The sequence below is a fragment of the Oncorhynchus mykiss genome, chromosome 21 (genome assembly GCF_057628025.1).
Source record: "Oncorhynchus mykiss isolate SJ-2025 chromosome 21, ASM5762802v1, whole genome shotgun sequence".
Classification (NCBI taxonomy): Eukaryota; Metazoa; Chordata; class Actinopteri; order Salmoniformes; family Salmonidae; genus Oncorhynchus; species Oncorhynchus mykiss.
In genome coordinates this window covers 24,275,529-24,294,393 of record NC_143042.1, presented here as the reverse complement: position 1 = coordinate 24,294,393, position 18,865 = coordinate 24,275,529, and the positions used below count along the sequence as shown (strand labels likewise).

General features: G+C 45.9%; 1 protein-coding gene across 1 annotated transcript in view; it reads right to left on the bottom strand.

Moving 5' to 3' along the window:
• The window catches only part of LOC110500284 (TBC1 domain family member 22B), a 185,691-nt gene that overhangs the window by 26,897 nt on the left and 139,929 nt on the right, over positions 1-18,865 (bottom strand). The window contains exon 13 of the mRNA XM_021577578.3: positions 3,911-4,006. Within this exon, the coding sequence (XP_021433253.2) occupies positions 3,911-4,006 (96 nt within the window). The remainder of the gene's footprint in view (positions 1-3,910; positions 4,007-18,865) is intronic.

Genomic DNA, 18,865 nt, shown 5'->3' with positions numbered 1-18,865 from the left:
CCAACCACACAACAAGGAAGCAGTGAATAATGGATTACTGAAGCCTGTTTTCTTTTAATAATCAGTCATCATGTCAATGACTTGCTACACCCTACCAGGGTGGCCCTAGTGTTCACTCCATCAATACTGAGCCTTGCTGTAGTCCAGTGAGGAGAGAGGAAGAGTGTATGTCTCAAATGGTACCCCGTTCCCTTTATAGTGCACTACTTTTGACGAGGGCCCATAGGGCTCTGGTCAAAAGTACTGCACTATATTGGGGAAAGAGAACCATTTGAGACTCAGTCAGAAAATTTGGGCAAGAGTAGCTTGGAGCTACCAGAAGAGTACAGTAGTGTGAGAGGAAAGCAGAATAGTGGGAGTTAGTGTGGTCTGTACCGTCACTGGATGGTAATCACAAGACCCAGACGAAAGGTCACTGCTGAGAGAGACAGACTGGGTGTGGGAGTAATGGAGCAGACTGAGGCCTGGCCAACCTGTGGAGATGGTGCCAAGGCCTGGAGCTGGGCTGGGTCAGGGTGGGTGGGCTGCTGGTGGGGACCAGCCCCACTGTGGGGGGGATTTCCTGGGGCTATCAACTAGAGTCTGAGGTCGGTTTGATGGAGGCTAAGGTCAAAGCCAAAGCCACTTAATAGGGGCAAAGCCAAAGACTAGGGTGGGTTAGTTAGCTTGGAGCCAAAGACACAGTCTTGGATGTGAGTTTGAAGGGAAGAAGCCCAGAGGTAGGATTGTTTTTCGGGGGATCAAAGCCCTATTACTGGGGTGGGTTTGCTTGAGGCAGGTTGGCCTGAGATGATGGAAGGAGGTACGGTCTGGTCTCTGGTCCTCCCCTGCCTGCCTGCTAAATAATGGACCTGAGGTTGGGAGGGGAACTCGGATCTAATGTCAAGTTCTGGTCCTCCGCTGCCTGGCTGCCTAATTAGGTCAAACTTATTACCAGCCTTTCTGCCAAGAATAGGCTTGGCCTAGAAGACATCAGTGGTCAGTACAGAGGAGGGGACTGGCTAGCTGGGGCTGCAGATGGTCAAAGAACTGTCAGAGCAGGAGGCACAGAACACTGACAGGGAGAATGTCAGCCACACACACACAGACTCAAACACATACACACAGACTTGCACACAGCGGCATTAACCCAAGTCTCATCCTGTAACACGGTCGCCGTGGTGACTCATTGTATAACCAATCCACACATTTAGATTGAACACTCATTTCAGTTCTCATAATCACACTTCACTCTTTTCTCTGCCTATACCTCTCTTTGATGCCTATCTCTCTGCAGGGTATCACACTTATCCCCAGAGGGAAATGCCAAACCTCCACCCCATTCCAAGTAGACTCGATACAGTACTGTATGGAATTAAGTAAGAAGAAAAGTGAATATGGCCCGTAGCTCTATAGTCAAAAAGGAGTAGATGTTCTCTTGAGGTTTCACAGTGGGTGTAAGGTATGGGTGTAAATCAGTGGTGACTGTATATATACAGTGCATTCGGAAAGTATTCAGAACCCTTGACTTTTTCCACATTTTGTTACGTTACAGCCTTATTTTAAAATGGATTAAATAAATACAAATCCTCAGCAATCTACACACAATACCCCACAATGACAAAGCAAAAACAGGTTGTACATTTTTGCAAATGTATTACACATTAATAACAGAAATACTTTATTTACATAGATTTTTAGAGCCTTTGTTATGAGACTCAAAACTGAGCTCAGGTACTGAGCTCATGTTTCCATTGAGCAGCCTTGAGATGTTTCTACAACTTGATTGGAGTCCACCTGTGGTAAATCCAATGGATTGGACATGATTTGGAAAGGTACACACCTGTCTATATAAGTTACCACATTTGACAGTACATGTCAGAGTAAAAACCAAGCCATCAGGTCGAAGGAATTGTCTTAGAGCTCCGAGACAGGATTGTGTTGAGGCACAGATCTGGGGAAAGGTACCAAAATATTTCTGCAGCATTGAAGGTCCCCAAGAACACAGTGGCATACATCAGTCTTAAATGGAAGACTCTTCCTTGAGCTGGCTACTCTGAGAAACTGAGCAATTAGGGGAAACGGGCCTTGGTCAGGGAGGTGACCAAGAACCCGATGGTCACTCTTAGAGCTCCAGAGTTCCTCTGTGCAGACGGCAGAACCTTCCAGAAGGACAACCATCTCTGCAGCACTCCAACAATCGGGCCTTTATAGTAGAGTGGCCAGAGTGGGGATGTCATGCTGTGGGAATATTTTTCAGCAGCAGGGACTGGGAGACTAGTCAGGATCAAGGCAAAGATGAACAGAGAAAAGTACATAGAGATCCTTGATAAAATCCTGCTCCAGAGTGCTCAGGACCTCAGACTGGAGCAAAGGTTCTCCTTCCAACAGGACAACAACCCTAAGCACACAGCCAAGACAACACAGGAGTGGCTTCTGGACATGTCTCTGAATGTCCTTAAGTGGCCCAGCCAGAGCCCGGACTTGAACCCGATCAAACATATCTGCAGAGACCTGAAAATAGCTGTGCAGCAACGCTCTCCATCCAACCTGACAGAGCTTGAGAGGATCTGCAGAGAAGAACGGGAGAATCTCCCCAAATACACGTGTTCCAAACTTGTTGTGATATCATTTTTTTTTTTTTTTTTTTTGCTATTTCATTATGCGGTATTGTGTGTAGATTGATGAGGGAAAAAATTGAATCAATTTTAGAATAAGGCTGTAACATAACGTGGAAAAAATCAAGGGGTCGTATACTTTCTAAATGCACCTCATGTTCAGCTAAAGAGAGGGAGATGGATGGAGGTAGAGAGAGCAAAAGAAAATGAGCAAAAGCAAAAGGGAGAGAAAAAGGATAAAGAGAGAGAGAGGAGAGAGGAACACTGAGGGTCTGAAGGAGGGAGAGGTACAGAGAGTGATGAAATAAAGACAGAGAAAAAGAGAGCCACCTCTCTCTCCCAGGGGAGGAGGAAAGGAGGATAGATGGATGCGAGTGTTAGGGCCTCTGGCACGTCGGTGGCAGTCTGCATGCCAAGGTGTGTGTGTGTGTGTGTGGTGCAGCCGTGCAGCAGGGATAATACTAAATCAGTGGGCACTGTAAACACTATAAATCAACTGCGACACACATACACACACAGGCGCATGCTCACACGTGTGCACACACCGACACACACACACAGAGCCCCTCGCGGCATGCACCACTGAACCTCTGCATATTCAACCACACACCAGTTTCAATTCAATTTGCACAGAGAAGGAAGAAGGAAGAGGGGGAGGGAAAAGGAGGGAGAGGAAGGTTAATGAGGGACTAGGAGGTAGAGCAAAGGAGAACTTCGAAACGGGTCTTATTAAAGTTGAAGAAGCACTCATTGACCTAAAACTCTTCAGAGTGTGGTTGAGAGAAGACAAGAGAAGATACATCCGTCAATAAGAGAAACGGAGAGAATAGAAGAGAGGAACTAGGGGAAAGGGCCCAAAGTCTGATTCCTGCTTCATGCCAATGTCACCTTGCAGCAGCTGCTGCTGTCATCCCACTAATGCAGCCATTGTGACCCCTGATCCCTGTAGTTAATGATGAGCGTGGTGCTGGTCTGGGATGTGCTGGGGGAGAAGAGGACACTGGCTGGCACACTCTGTTCAGCCCTACTGGGATTCACATTCATACTTAGTGGCACAGTCTCAAATGACACTCTATTCCCTGTATAAACAGTGCACTGCTATTAAACAGCACCATCTGTGGCCAAATGACCAAAGCCCAAATTACACAACTTCTTAAATAGAGCAACATGGGAATAGAGTGAGACCTCACTCACTCTTTCCAATATAAAGTGATGGAAACATCACTATTATGTGGGGTATTTTTCTCACCCCGAGCCTCAGTAAAAGGTGATGTAGGTATGACAACATACATTTCCATCCTTCTCTCTCTTACCTGGAAATCTCTCTCATCCAGAATCTCTTTCCTCCATCGCACCAGGAAAGCAGCACACACGTAGAGATGGAAGTGAGAGAATCCCTCTGGTTCAGCCTGCAAAGAGAGAGAGAGAATTACACAACAAAACACATTTTCTAACATATCAGGCGTTAGCAGCAGTGGAGCGACAGCGAAGATAATTCTGTAGCATCCTCCCAGTGCCCTCCATCTGCATCTCTCCACTTAGGCCTACTCTACCTTGACATTATGTTTGATAGGAAGACAAATCTACACTCAGAGTGGGAATTTGGACACTTACTGCCTGGCAGAGCGAGAGAAGACAGGAAAAAGAAAGAAAGACAGAAGATATTAAATCTTTTCTGTCACAATCAGAGAATTTACAATCGACCAGAAGCTGAAAGACAAATCCCTGTTAAATTTGCCCTTTACTTTTTCTCCTGCCTTCTTTCAGACGCTCATTACATTTCCAGGCCGGCTTTTACAGGGCTAAATAAAGAAGGGGAATTAAAGTGAGAGAGAGCGAGTCTGAGATAGCCCTCTTCTATAGCCCTGGATAGCCCTCATCTAAAGGATGACGATTTATTTATTTCAGCTTTTATTTCTTTCATCACATTCCCAGTGGGTCAGACGTTTACATACACTCAATTAGTATTTGGTAGCATTGCCTTTAAATTGTTTAACTTGGGTCAAACGTTTCGGGTCGCCTTCCACAAGCTTCCCACAATAGGTTGGGTGAATTTTGGCCCATTCCTCTTGACAGAGCTGGTGTAACTGAGTCAGGTTTGTAGGCCTCCTTGCTCGCCCACACTCTTTCAGTTCTGCCCACACATTTTCTATAGGATGGAGGTCAGGGCTTTGTGATGGCCACTCCAATACCTCGACTTTGTTGTCCTTAAGCCATTTTGCCCCAACTTCGGAAGTATGCTTGGGGTCATTTTCCATTTGGAAGACCCATTTGCGACCAAGCTTTAACTTTAACTGCTTTAACTGATGTCTTGAGATATTGCTTCAACATATTTTTCCTCCCTCATGATGCCATGTATTTTGTGAAGTGCACCAGTCCCTCCTGCATCAAAGCACCACCACAACATGATGCTGCCACCCCCGTGCTTCATGGTTGGGATGGTGTTCTTCAGCTTGCAAGCCTCCCCCTTTTTCCTCCAAACATAACGATGGTTATTATGGTCAAACAGTTCTATTTTTGTTTCATCAGACCAGAGGACATTTCTCCAAAAAGTACGATCTTTGTCCCCATGTGCAGTTGCAAACCGTAGTCTGGGTTTTTTATGGCGGTTTGGAGCGGTGGCTTCTTCCTTGCTAGCGGCCTTTCAGGTTATGTTGATATAGGACTCGTTTTACTGTGGATATAGATACTTTTGTACCCGTTTCCTCCAGCATCTTGTACCTGTTTCCTCCAGCAAGGTCCTTTGCTGTTGTTCTGGGATTGATTTGCACTTTTCGCAGAAAAGTATGTTCATCTCTAGGAGACAGAACGCGTCTCCTTCCTGAGTGGTATGATGGCTGCATGGTCCCATGGTGTTTATACTTGCGTACTATTGTTTGTACAGATGAATGTGGTACCTTCAGGCATTTGGAAATTGCTCCCAAGGATGAACCAGACTTGTGGAGGTCTACAATTTTCTTTCTGAGGGCTGATTCCTTTTGATTTTCCCATGATGTCAAGCAAAGAAGCACTGAGTTTGAAGGTAAGCCTTTAAATACATCCACAGGTGCACCTCCAATTGACTCAAATTATGCCAATTAGCCTATCAGAAGCTTCTAAAGCCATGACATAATTTTCTGGAATTTTCCAAGCTGTTTAAAGGCACAGTCAACTTAGTGTATGTAAACTTCTGACCCACTGGAATTGTGATACAGTGAATTATAAGTGAAATAATCCGTCTGTAAGCAATTGTTGGAAAAATGACTTGTGTCATGCACAAAGTAGATGTCCTAACTGACTTGCCAAAACCATAGTTTTGAACTTTGTGGAGTGGTTGAAAAACGAGTTTTAATGACCCCAACCTATGTGCATGTAAACTTCCGACTTCAACTGTATGTATATTTGCATATTATCTCGGCCAAAATCAACAATCAAACAGAGGGAGCAGAGAGATGGAGCAGAGAGATATAGTGTGCGCATACTGTGTGTGTCTGGGAGCGAGAGAGCAGCTCCCACTAAGCAATAACCCAATAACCACATTGGGTCGGACTGGGCCAGCTTATGATTAGTTCCACCAGTGTCTCTACAAAACTTCCCTGGGACGTCTTTTACAGACGCAGCGCCATGTCAAAGACTCTCTGAAGGAATGGAACTTATTCCCACTTTCCTGAGTAAATAGTCAGGACTAATGCTGTTCTCACTGGAGAAGAGGGGGTTGTTCAAAAATTACATTCTCCATTCCAGGGCAGGCGTGCTGCAGTTCAGTGGCGCAGCACAGTGAAGCAAAGCACAGGGCGAGGGTGATATTTGCGTATTCACAGCGAGGGGCGACGGGCCGTCGTTTATGCCAGACACGGAGAGAACGTAATGAAAATCAATGGCTGTGTTCCTTCCTCAAGCCAATAAACAGGCAGGACAGACAGGACAGGGATAGTGCTCTTCAAGGGTAACTAACTGTTGGAGGTACGGCTGTGGAAACATTCCCTTCACATTGAGGTTAAAACATACACAGGTTTGACACACTGCAGAGTGCAGACTGTTAATATGGATATAGCTGTGTAGGGAACATCGACTAAGCCAACAGCTAAGCAAATCACTTCTCTGCATGGAAATTCCAACACATCTATGCTATGTACATATTATGAATAGAGGTCGACCGATTATGATTTTTCAACGCCGATACCGATTATTGGAGGACCAAAAAAAGCCAATACCGATTAATCGGCCGATTTTTTTATTTTTATGTATTTGTAATAATGACAATTACAACAATACTGAATGAACACTTATTTTAACTTAATGTAATACATCAATAAAATCAATTTAGCCTCAAGTAAATAATGAAACATGTTCAATTTGGTTTAAATAATGCAAGAACAAAAGTGTTGGTGAAGAAAGTAAAAGTGCAATATGTGCCATGTGAGAAAACTAATGTTTCAGTTCCTTGCTCAGAACATGAGAACATATGAAAGCTGGTGGTTCCTTTTAACATGAGTCTTCAATATTCCCAGGTAAGAAGTTTTAGGTTGTAGTTATTATAGGAATTATAGGACTATTTTCCTCTATACCATTTGTATTTAATTAATCGTTGACTATTGGGTGTTCTTAAAGGCACTTTAGTATTGCCAGTGTAACAGTATAGCTTCCGTCCCTCTCCTCGCTCTTCCCTGGGCTCGAACCAGCAACACAATGACAACAGCCACCACATTGAAGCAGCGCTACCCATGCAGAGCAAGGGAAACAACCACCCGAAGGCTCAGAGCGAGTAGCGCGCACTAACTAGCCAGCCATTTCACTTCGGTTACACCAGGCTCATCTCGGGAGTTGATAGGCTTGAAGTCATAAACAGCTTGACGCACAACGAAGAGCTGCTGAAAAAAAAAAACGCACGAGAGTGCTGTTTGAATGAATGTTTACTCGCCTGCTTCTGCCTACCACCGCTCAGTCAGATACTTAGATACTTGTATGTTCAGTCAGATTATATGCAACGCAGGACACGCTAGACAATATCTAGTAATATCATCAACCATGTGTAGTTAACTAGTGATTATGATTAATTGTTTTTTATAAGATACGTTTAATGCTAGCTAGCAACTTACCTTGGCTTACTGCATTTGCATAACAGGCGCTCTCCTTGTGGAGTGCAACGAGAGAGAGGCAGGTCGTTATTGCGTTGGACTAGTTAACTGCAAGATTGAATCCCCCGAGCTGACAAGGTGAAAATCTGTCGTTCTGCCCCTGAACGAGGCAGTTAACCCACTGTTTCTAGGCCGTCATTGAAAATAAGAATGTGTTCTTAAAACCTGTTATGGATGATGCGAATTTTCGCAGCTTTTTGTTAAAAATCGCGCAACATTTCAAAGTCCTGCTACTCATGCCAGGAATATAGTATATGCATATGATAAGTATGTGTGGATAGAAAACACTCTGAAGTTTCTAAAACTGGTTAAATCGGGTCTGTGGCTATAACAGAACGTGTTTAGGAGTAAAAATCCCTGGTAAAACTGTTTACCAAAAACAAAAACAAAATATTCGTCCGCCATTCAATGAATTGTTTAAGACGAGAGAAAATATATGCGAACCCCCTGTAAACGCCTACAGCTTCCACACGGTGTCGCCATTCCTATCAATATCAGAATTTTATTTATCCTTGGTTACAACACGAATAGACCCCTCCTTTCTTGCGGCGCATCACAGTATGTTGTGAAACTGAAAAAATGGACGATGATTTCCAGACTTGCTGCTATCGAATACAGATCGCCCCGTGATCAATTTGATACATCATTAACGTTTATTAATACCTAAAGTTGGTTTAGAAAAGTCGTTTGAAGTGATTTGTAAAAGTTTATAGGCGACTTTTGTAATTTTAAAAAGTGACGTTGCGTCTTGTAAATGGACTTTTCTCAGCATCAGACTGGTCTTCAGCAAATTACATTTTGGGTATACAATGACGGATTTAATAGGGAAAAAGACCCAATTGTGATGTTTATGGGACATATAGGAGTGCCAACAAAGAAGCTCGTCCAAGGTAATGAATGTTTTATATTTTATTTCTGCGTTTTGGGTAGCGCCGGCTACCGCAAAATCTGTTGTTTACGTGTCGTGCTGGTATTTTGGGGGGTGCATGCTATCAGATAATAGCTTCTCATGCTTTCGCCGAAAAGCATTTTACAAATCTGACTTGGTGGCTAGATTCACAACGAGTGTAGCTTTAATTCAGTACCTTGCATGTGTATTTTTATGAAAGTTTGAGCTTTATCGAGTACTTTACTCAAGTACTATAGGTGGCGCTCTGAAATTTCCGCTGAGCGATCCCTGTGCAGGGACCACCTCCATAAGAAATGAACTGACTTGCCAAGTTAAATAAAGATTAAATAAAGGTGTAAAAATATATATATATATATATATATATATATATATATATATATATATATATATATATATATATATATATATATATATATATATATATATATATATATATATATATATATATATATAAAAAAATACAAAATTAAAATGAAAAAAAATCGGCAAATCGGCGCCCAAAAATACAGATTTCCGATTGTTATGAAAACTTGAAATTGGCCCTAATTAATCGTCCATTCCGATTAATCGGTCAACCTCTAATTATGAAGCATGAGATATGGTAGCTTCACATGAGTTACTATCAATTATTATTCCTTTATAATTTAACTAGGCAAGTCAGTTAAGAACAAATTCTTATTCACAATGACGGCCTACCCCGGGCCAAACCCGGACGACGCTGGGCCAATTGTGCGCCGCCCTATTGGGACTCCCAATCACGGCCGGATGTGACGCATTCGAACCAGGGACTGCAGGGACCGCTCTTGCACTGAGATGCAGTGCCTTATAGACCGTTGCGCCACTCGGGAGTCTACTCCATACCATTCCCCCATAAAACTAAAACATACAAGAAAGTTTTGAGTCTTTCTTCATCATCCAACCGCTCTAACTTCCTACTAGAGGTCACTTTCAATAAGCAGACAGTATTAAATGGTAAACTAGACAAGTGGGTGTAATCATACATCATTAGAATTATACATGGCAGTGATGCCAGGGTACACCTTAAAGGAAAATATACACTATATGTTGGTATCTTTTTCATTAGTCCACTGTTGATACGGAGTAAGATGCTTTTAGCTCCGAAGCAACTTTGCAGTATTTTTTATATTCATTATTTCTGACAAAACGTTTTTTTTGTGTGTGTTATTACACACCACCGGAAAGCATTGCCACTCCGACATTTCACGTCCTATTATTTATTTAGTTCTTAATTCTATTATTTTACTTTTAGATTGGTATGTATTGTTGTGAATTGTTAGATACTACTGCACTGTTGGAGCTAGAAACACAAGCATTTCGCTACACCGGCAATAACATCTGCTAAATAAAATTATATTGATACAGTCCCAAAATGTTGTGTATGTCAGCAGTCACGTTTTCAAGAAGCAAAGTGTCACATCATGATGATGTGTTTCGCAATATCTTGAAAACTTGCATGCAAAACATTTTGGGACTATATTAACAATGGAAAAAAAACTAAGATAATTTAAGTGGAGTTTTCCTTTAAGTGTCAGTTAACTGCAGCAGCGTCTACTCGTGGATCATTTTAATTGTTTCTCTCTCACTGCTCCTCGGGGGACCTTAATAAATGACCACAATAAAAGAAAAGGCACTGGATGCTCTTTCTCCTTCTCTTTCTATGACTTTCCTTGTCCTTTATGCCTTCCAAATTTGTGCCTTTGCTTTCTCTTAAAACATTTATTTTAATTTTTTTTTAAATGTAAACTTTATTTAACTTGGCAAGTCAGTTAAAAACTAATTCTTATTTACAATGACGGCCTACCGGGGAACAGTGGATTAACGGCTTTGTTCAGGGGCAAAACGATAGATTTTTACCTTGTCAGCTCGGGGATTCGATCCAGCAACCTTTCGGTTACTGGCCCAACGCTCTAACCACCTGCCGCCCCAAAATACATATTTGCACTCTAGTTCTTTCTTAGCCTCTGTCTTCCCTCTCAGCCACGCTCTCCTTCCCTCTCTTTCCTTCCCTCTCAGCCACTCTCTCTACTCTTCTTCTCTTCCCTCTCAGCCACTCTCTCCTATTCTTCTTCCCACTCTCCCGCCCCTCCCTCTCAGCCAATCGCTGACTCTCCTCTCCCCTCTCGGCCAATCTCAGCCTCTCCTTTTCCCTCTCAGCCTCTCCTCTTCCCTCTCAGCCAATCGCAGTCTCTCCTCTTCCCTCTCAGCCAATCGCAGTCTCTCCTCTTCCCTCTCAACCTCTCCTCTTCTCAGCCTCTCCTCTTCCCTCTGCCAAACTCTGCCTCTCCTCTCCCCTCTCAGCCAAACTCTGCCTCTCCTCTCAGCCAATCTCAGCCTCTCCTCTTCCCTCTCAGCCTCTCCTCTCCCCTCTCAGCCGCTCCTCTCTCAGCCAAACTCTGCCTCTCCTCTCCCCTCTCAGCCAAACTCTGCCTCTCCTCTCCCCTCTCAGCCAAACTCTGCCTCTCCTCTCCACTTCTCTCTCAGCCTCAGCCTCTCTCCCTCTCAGCAACTCACTCTCTCCTCCCCTCTCAGCCACTCCTCTCTTCTTCCATCTCAGGCTCCCTCCTCTTCCCTCAGCCTCTCCCTTTTCCCCCTCAGCCTCTCCCTTTTCCCTCTCAGCCTCTCCCTTTTCCCTCTCAGCCTCTCCCTTTTCCCTCTCAGCCTCTCCCTCTTCCCTCTCAGCCTCTCCCTCTTCCCTCTCAGCCTCTCCCTCTTCCCTCTCAGCCTCTCCCTTTTCCCTCTCAGCCTCTCCCTCTTCCCTCTCCCTCTTCCCTCTCAGCCTCTCCCTCTCCCCTCTCAGCCTCTCCCTTTTCCCTATCAGCCTCTCCCTTTTCCCTATCAGCCTCTCCCTTTTCCCTCTCAGCCTCTCCCTTTTCCCTCTCAGCCTCTCCCTTTTCCCTCTCAGCCTCTCCCTCTTCCCTCTCAGTCTCTCCCTCTCCCCTCTCAGCCTCTTCCTCTTCCCTCTCAGCCTCTTCCTCTTCCCTCTCAGCCTCTCCCTTTTCCCTCTCAGCCTCTCCCTTTTCCCTCTCAGCCTCTCCCTTTTCCCTCTCAGCCTCTCCCTTTTCCCTCTCAGCCTCTCCCTTTTCCCTCTCAGCCTCTCCCTCTTCCCTCTCAGCCTCTCCCTTTTCCCTCTCAGCCTCTCCCTCTTCCCTCTCAGCCTCTCCCTCTTCCCTCTCAGCCTCTCCTCTCCCCTCTCAGCCGCTCCTCTCTCAGCCAAACTCTGCCTCTCCTCTCCCCTCTCAGCCAAACTCTGCCTCTCCTCTCCCCTCTCAGCCAAACTCTGCCTCTCCTCTCCACTTCTCTCTCAGCCTCAGCCTCTCTCCCTCTCAGCAACTCACTCTCTCCTCCCCTCTCAGCCACTCCTCTCTTCTTCCATCTCAGGCTCCCTCCTCTTCCCTCAGCCTCTCCCTTTTCCCCCTCAGCCTCCCCCTTTTCCCTCTCAGTCTCTCCCTTTTCCCTCTCAGCCTCTCCCTCTTCCCTCTCAGCCTCTCCCTCTTCCCTCTCAACCTCTCCCTCTTCCCTCTCAGTCTCTCCCTCTCCCCTCTCAGCCTCTTCCTCTTCCCTCTCAGCCTCTCCCTCTTCCCTCTCAGCCTCTCCCTCTTCCCTCTCAGCCTCTCCCCTCTCAGCCTCTCCCTCTTCCCTCTCAGCCTCTCCCTCTTCCCTCTCAGCCTCTCCCTCTTAGTCTCCCCCTTTTCCCTCTCAGCCTCTCCCTCTTCCCTCTCAGCCTCTCCCTCTTCCCTCTCAGCCTCTCCCTCTTCCCTCTCAGCCTCTCCCTCTTCCCTCTCAGCCTCTCCCTCTTCCCTCTCAGCCTCTCCCTCTTCCCTCTCAGCCTCTCCCTCCCCCTTATTCTTCCCTTTCAGCCACTCTCTCTCACTCTCTCCTCTTCTTCCCTCTCAGCCACTCTCTCTCCTCCTTTTCCTCTCTCTCAGCCCGTTTCTCTCTCCCTCCCTCCCTCAGCCCGTTTCTCCGTTTCTCTCTCTCTCCCTCGGCCCTTCTCTCTCTCCCTCCCTCGGTCCATCTCTCTCTCCCTCGGCCCTTCTCTCTCTCCCTCCCTCTGTCCATCTCTCTGTCCCTCGGCCCCTCTCTCTCCCTCGACCCATCCCTCGGCCTCTCTCTCGACCCCTCCCCCTCCCTCGGCCTCTCCCTCGACCCCTCCCTCGGCCTCTCCCTCGGCCCCTCGGTCTCTCCCTCGGTCTCTCCCTCGGCCTCTCCCTCGGCCCCTCGGCCTCTCCCTCGGTCTCTCCCTCGGCCCCTCGGTCTCTCCCTCGGCCCCTCGGTCTCTCCCTCGGCCCCTCGGTCTCTCCCTCGGCCCCTCGGTCTCTCCCTCGGCCCCTCGGTCTCTCCCTCGGCCCCTCGGTCTCTCCCTCTCTCTCTCCCTTGGCCCCTCGGTCTGTCCCTCGCTCGGTCTCTCCCTCGGCCCCTCGGTCTCTCCCTCGGTCTCTCCCTCGGCCCCTCCACTCAATAAGGACATGTCTGTTAAATAAGTTTAGACTGGCCAATACATGTAGCGTGGAATGTAGGCTAGATTGGGAGAAAGGTCTTGCATAAAACGCTAATATGACTGGGATTCACCTTCTCGAGAAGGAGAGATGAAGATGGAGGAGGAGTGGTGGAATTAGAAAACAGAGGGAGAGATTGAAGAGAGAGAGCTAAGACATGGCAGAACACACACCTCATCTTCCCTGTCAATCAGTCAGGCAGGGGACAGGCAGAGAGGGTACAGGGCGGAGTAGTAGAGAGAGAGAGAGAGACCGAGAGAGAGAGAGAGACCAAGAGAGAGAGAGAGAGACACAGAGAGAGAGAGAGAGACCGAGAGAGAGAGAGCCCGAGAGAGAGAGAGACCGATAGACTGAGGCATAAAGAGAGAAACAGATAAACTGAGAGAGAGCGAAGGAAGAAAAACAGAGATACAGAGATAAAGTGAGTGAGTAAGAGAGGGAATGATAGAGAGAGGGAGAGAGTGAAGTGTTTTGCAGAGTGAGTTATGGTCTGGCTGATGATTGCCTATTGGTCTACCCTCACGGCTTTAATCTGACCAGCTGATGGGTAGGAATCAGTCGCGCGCACATACACAGACAGAGACACACTTTATTAACAGAGGGACTTCTGGGAGTGAGAGTGTGATCACCAATCGCTTGTGATTACCTCAGCCCCATGTTCTCCAACATTTCTCTGGGTCTATATCTCACCTCTCGCTCAATATCCCCCCATTCAACTCTATCTTCCACCCTCAGCCTTTCATACAGACTTCCTCATCCTCCATATAAGTCTTCACACTAAAATACTACAGTACACCCTCTGATAATTACTGACTTCAAGTTTCTCTATAGTGTGCAGTATGCTTCCATCTCCTTCCCTATTGTTATTCCTGGTGCCAGTCCCGGTGTCAAGAGTCACAGTATTGGAGAAGACAGGCATGGGTTTGTCTGAGTGGGCCTGACCTGCAGACATGGTGTCCAGTACTGAGGTTCTCTATGTGATCAGGAGAGAGGTGCAGAGTCAGGGAGTCAGGCGCTCCAAACTGTATCGCAAGCTGTCTTGTCTCTCATCTCAACCTTAACTAGTCCTATTTGATGTGGGACTAAAAACGTCTGCTCTTTGTGGAAAACTGATAACCAGGATTCAAACCCTGAAGGTGAGAGTAACCAGGAGAGTTGAGGTAGTGGGTGATGTGTGTGTGCCTGTGTGTGAGGAAAAACTCCTGCTGAGAAAACAAATCTACAAAAGGCCTGTTGCTGTATCCTGAGTGAGACAGAGGACATCCATGGGAAGGACATGTGTGTGTGTGTGTGTGAGAGTGTGTGTGTGTGTGTGTGTGTGTGTGTGTGTGTGTGTGTGTGTGTGTGTGTGTGTGTGTGTGCGAGCGGAGTCAGTTCAGCAGCAACACTTCACACACAGGGGGTTAGCACTTGGCGAAATGCTGCAGTATACTGCAGACCAGAGCAGTGTGAAAGCACAGCAAGGTGTTTATGGTGTGTGTTGGGTTCTGTGTGTCAGTGTGTGTCCTCACACGTGAAAGCTCAGTCCTGAATGGATTCCGACATAGCTTGCCAGTGTGTTTGTATGTCTACAGCATAGGAAAAAAAGGACAGAGAGACAGAGGGATGAAGCGAACATGGCCGTGGAGGAGAGGGATAGAGTGAAAGAGAGAACGGTGTAGAGGAGGAGAGAGGACGAGAAAGATGGAGAGAGCGGTGCATCAGAGGAGAGGTATAGAGAGATGGAGTGAGCGAAGCGGCAGAGTTCTGTTTTTTAGAGAGAGCCGAACAGATTAAGTATTGATGCTTGGGGCCGTGTGGCTGACCCCACCTCTAACCCTGTCTGTGCCTGCTGGGGATTGGCTCTCTGTGTCACCAATCAGCCAATCATTAGGAGGCCCCTGGGGGCCTGGAGGGGAGGGGTAAAGGGGCTGGGGCCACATCCCTGAGGATAATTTTGCCGTTCCTGTGCCCTGCAGAGGTATACACTCGCTCTTCCTCACTCAATCTCCCTCAAAATCTCTGTTGCGCTCTCTCCATCTCTCTCATTACTTCTCTTTAAGCCCTGCAGTCTCCGTCTGTCTCTTTCCTTCTCTCTCTCTCTGGATAGACATAACGTAATAAGGTAAAACATTACATTATAGGAAAATAAAGAAAGAAAAATCCGAACAGACAAATGTTGGCTATACTATTGCCAAAGATAACACTCACATTTCAAGTTAGAGTAGGGCCATTGGCAGCGTGTGAGTTTCAAGTTCGGGGAAGCAACAACAACAAAAATCATGTTTTGTTTGTTTTATCTTTAATGATAAGAATACCATGCATCTATCATCGCATTTTCAGACTCATGTAAGATAGTGTACTAGTCCTAATGTGATGAGTAGATTGGATAGTCCAGAAATTAGGCTAATAATATAACTGACTCACTGTTTGCAGGATATTTCATGCAGACATTCTACGACACTTTGCTCTCCACGACTGGAGATAATAGCAGCCTTTTTAATACACAAAAATGACAGGGCAGACTACTCTGCTGACACTGAAAAAGTGAGAACGACATTGTCGTGAACGCATCCATCTAATTGAGGCCGATGAAAAGGGGAGACACATGTCGTAGGCTTTGACGTCCATCAAGCCTGGATGAGGTAATTGCACTAAAAGAAAACTGTTCAGGAGCACGGACTCACCCAATGATAAAGACAGTGAATTTGCGCACTCACCGGGGATATGGCTGATGCTCTCCCAATAAGATAAGCTACTGTTCGCTCAATAAATAGCCTATTGCGAGTTGAGCATTTTTATGGCCTCACTAACGACAGGTTCTAGTTTTATCTTTGTCTCCTCTCTTTTGTGTTTTTACAGCGATTGTATTTTGAAATATTACGATAGACCTAGGCCTATTTTAGATGCATTTCGCTGACAGCCGCAAATCAACAATCATCTATTTGACATATTATGCGCGGTGCCCAATTTGCGCGCCTCCCGACTTTAGGAAATGCCCTGGCCTTGTGATTTCAAAGAATCTGCAGCTATTGTTCGAAAAATAAGCTAATGATAATCTGTGGCAAAATCATGCTCTCTGGTGTAGTGTCTTGAAGGATTGTAATATATTTTTGGAAAGACAGCAGTAATTATATACTGTCATTTTTATCATTTTCTTTAGGGGAAGCTTCTATTAGGGCAGATATGCTGTGAACTGTTCCAACAACTAGCACAGTTCTGCCTAAACCTAACTCTCTTCTGCCCATATGAACAAAGTTGTTTCTGGCCATATAAAGAACAGGTACGCATGATTTCATGAAAAGCAGCAAACGGACAACATTGTGTCTTTTATTAAAGAAAACAAAACAGAAAACAAACAGAAACAAGCAATTGGCCACAGCTCGCTTCACAGTTTCCCTGCCAAATAGGCCTATATGATACCTTCCACAAACAATTTTGCTCGACAACAACACACATAGGCATAGTTCTAGAGGAGGGAATCCACCTCCCTGCCTTTGGGGCTCTTTACAATGGAGCGGTGTAGCAGTAGTGATGGGGGGCAAAAATGTATACGGTAACATATCGGGATATTATTTTTGACCATACATCGTATCGTTTTTGACATTATCGTACCAAAACTCCAGTATTTTTCCTTCACAGCTTGTTCTCCTTTTTTCTTTTTCTTTTTTTTAAATAGAGAGCCAATTTGTTTTCAGCACTCATTTCCATGACTGAGCACAAATGGTTTTCTCATGGCTCTCGCTTGTTCCTCTGCAGCGGACATGTGGTGAGAAATATTTGGGGGGGGAAATGGAATTGCAATAGATATAAAATCAGGAGAATCGCAATACATATCGTATCGGCACCTAAATATTGTGATAATATCGTATTGTCAGGTCCCTGGCAACTCCCAGACCTATGTAGCGGCAGACATTCTGCACCATGCATACCATGTTTCTATCTTCCTGGTTACACAAAAGGGGGGAGGGGAGGGGGGGTGCTTTCTGCTCCCTAACACCCTCTTGCTAATGCATTCACACAGAGCCACTTGCTAATTTCATGCTCTGTGCAACAAGGATAATTTGGACACCCCTCTGTCAGGGACGAGTGGAGCGTGGAGGGAAGGAAGGGTGGGAACAGTGTGAATGTGTGTGTGAGGGGTTTTAGGAACAGTGGTTTGGGTGGGTGTGTGGTATGGGTATGAGAAGAAGCCATTAATCCATTACATGCAAACACACACTTTGTCTTTCTCTCTGGCACGCACGCACGCACGCACAATCAAAGCCCACCTTCAAAAATCATATTTACTCTATTTCAGTCCTGCCAGTCATATTGGTAATACAATGGTAATTCACACATTAACTTCTCTGTGTGAACAGCTGTGGAAGGCCGCTGCATCATGTTGCCTGTTTGACATTTGACCTGTGATGTGTGGCAGAACCACCACCGTACTTCAGCGGTCAGCAGCAGAACCCCTAAGGGCTGTACATGCCGTGCCCTGATCCTGCCTGCATTAACGCGACACAAACACACACACACGTTGACACACATGGGAATAGCCCTAGGGCTGGCCGCAGGCGTTTCCACCTCCAGGTCTGTCCACAGTAACTGTCACGGCTGGCTGAAAGGACTGGACCAAGGTGCAGCATGGTAAGCGTACATTTTCTCTTTATTAGAAATGACGCCGACAAAACAAAGAACAAAACCAAACCGTGAAGCTTTGGGCTATGTGCCCTGAACAAAGTCAAAGTTAACTTCCCACAAAACAGGTGGGGGAAAAGGCTACCTAAGTATGGTTCTCAATCAGAGACAACGATAGACAGCTGCCTCTGATTGAGAACCACACCTGGCCAAACACATAGAAATAGAAAATCATAGAACATAGACTGCCCACCCAAATCACACCCTGACCAAACCAAAATAGACAAAAAAACTCTCTCTACGGCCAGGTGGTGACAGTAACTACCTGTGAGAGCAGATACAGGACCCAACCAATGACTAAACTGTATAATAAGGCCACAGCACACAGCATGGCAGTCATGCCTCAAACGCACACGATGGCACGGCAGTCATGGCATGGCCAATACCAACCTGATACAAATCGAATAATCCCACATGGATGTGGTTAGACTGTGTAATTTACACGCATATGTGTGTCATTTACAAAGCAACTAAAGCAGGCGACGATAATGAATTAGAAGGTCTTGTGAGTGCATACAGGCACATGGCATTACATATGGAGGATGTGTTGGAGAGCAGATGGGCTGACTGCAGAGAGAATTTCAACACAGGTTAAACCCTCCCCTGACATACTGCTGCTCTAATGGCACAATACAGCCCTGTTGAGGCTCAGCGGCTCACATTGACCACGCACGCACGCGCACACACACACACACACACACACGCACACACACACCAGCCTAACCAATAACTACATATGCTCTGACATTGCTTTGCACTTTCTCTGGCGTTCATGAAAACAAGCACTAACTGTGCAACAGCACACTTATGCTGCCACTCGATGGACAACATTCTATACGTGACCTTCTACAGCCTACATTCTACAGGCTTGGAAACAAAGCCAACCTCTCCAAAATCTCACCTTGACTTCACAACACAAGAAGTATACATACATGTACTCATACGTGTACGTGTACAGACTCTCAGGTTTGAAAGGTAGAACTATGTCCTCCTCCTGACACAATAACCACTAATGTAAAGAAATCCCCTCTGAACCTTGTGTGACCGAATTTATCTTTGGAA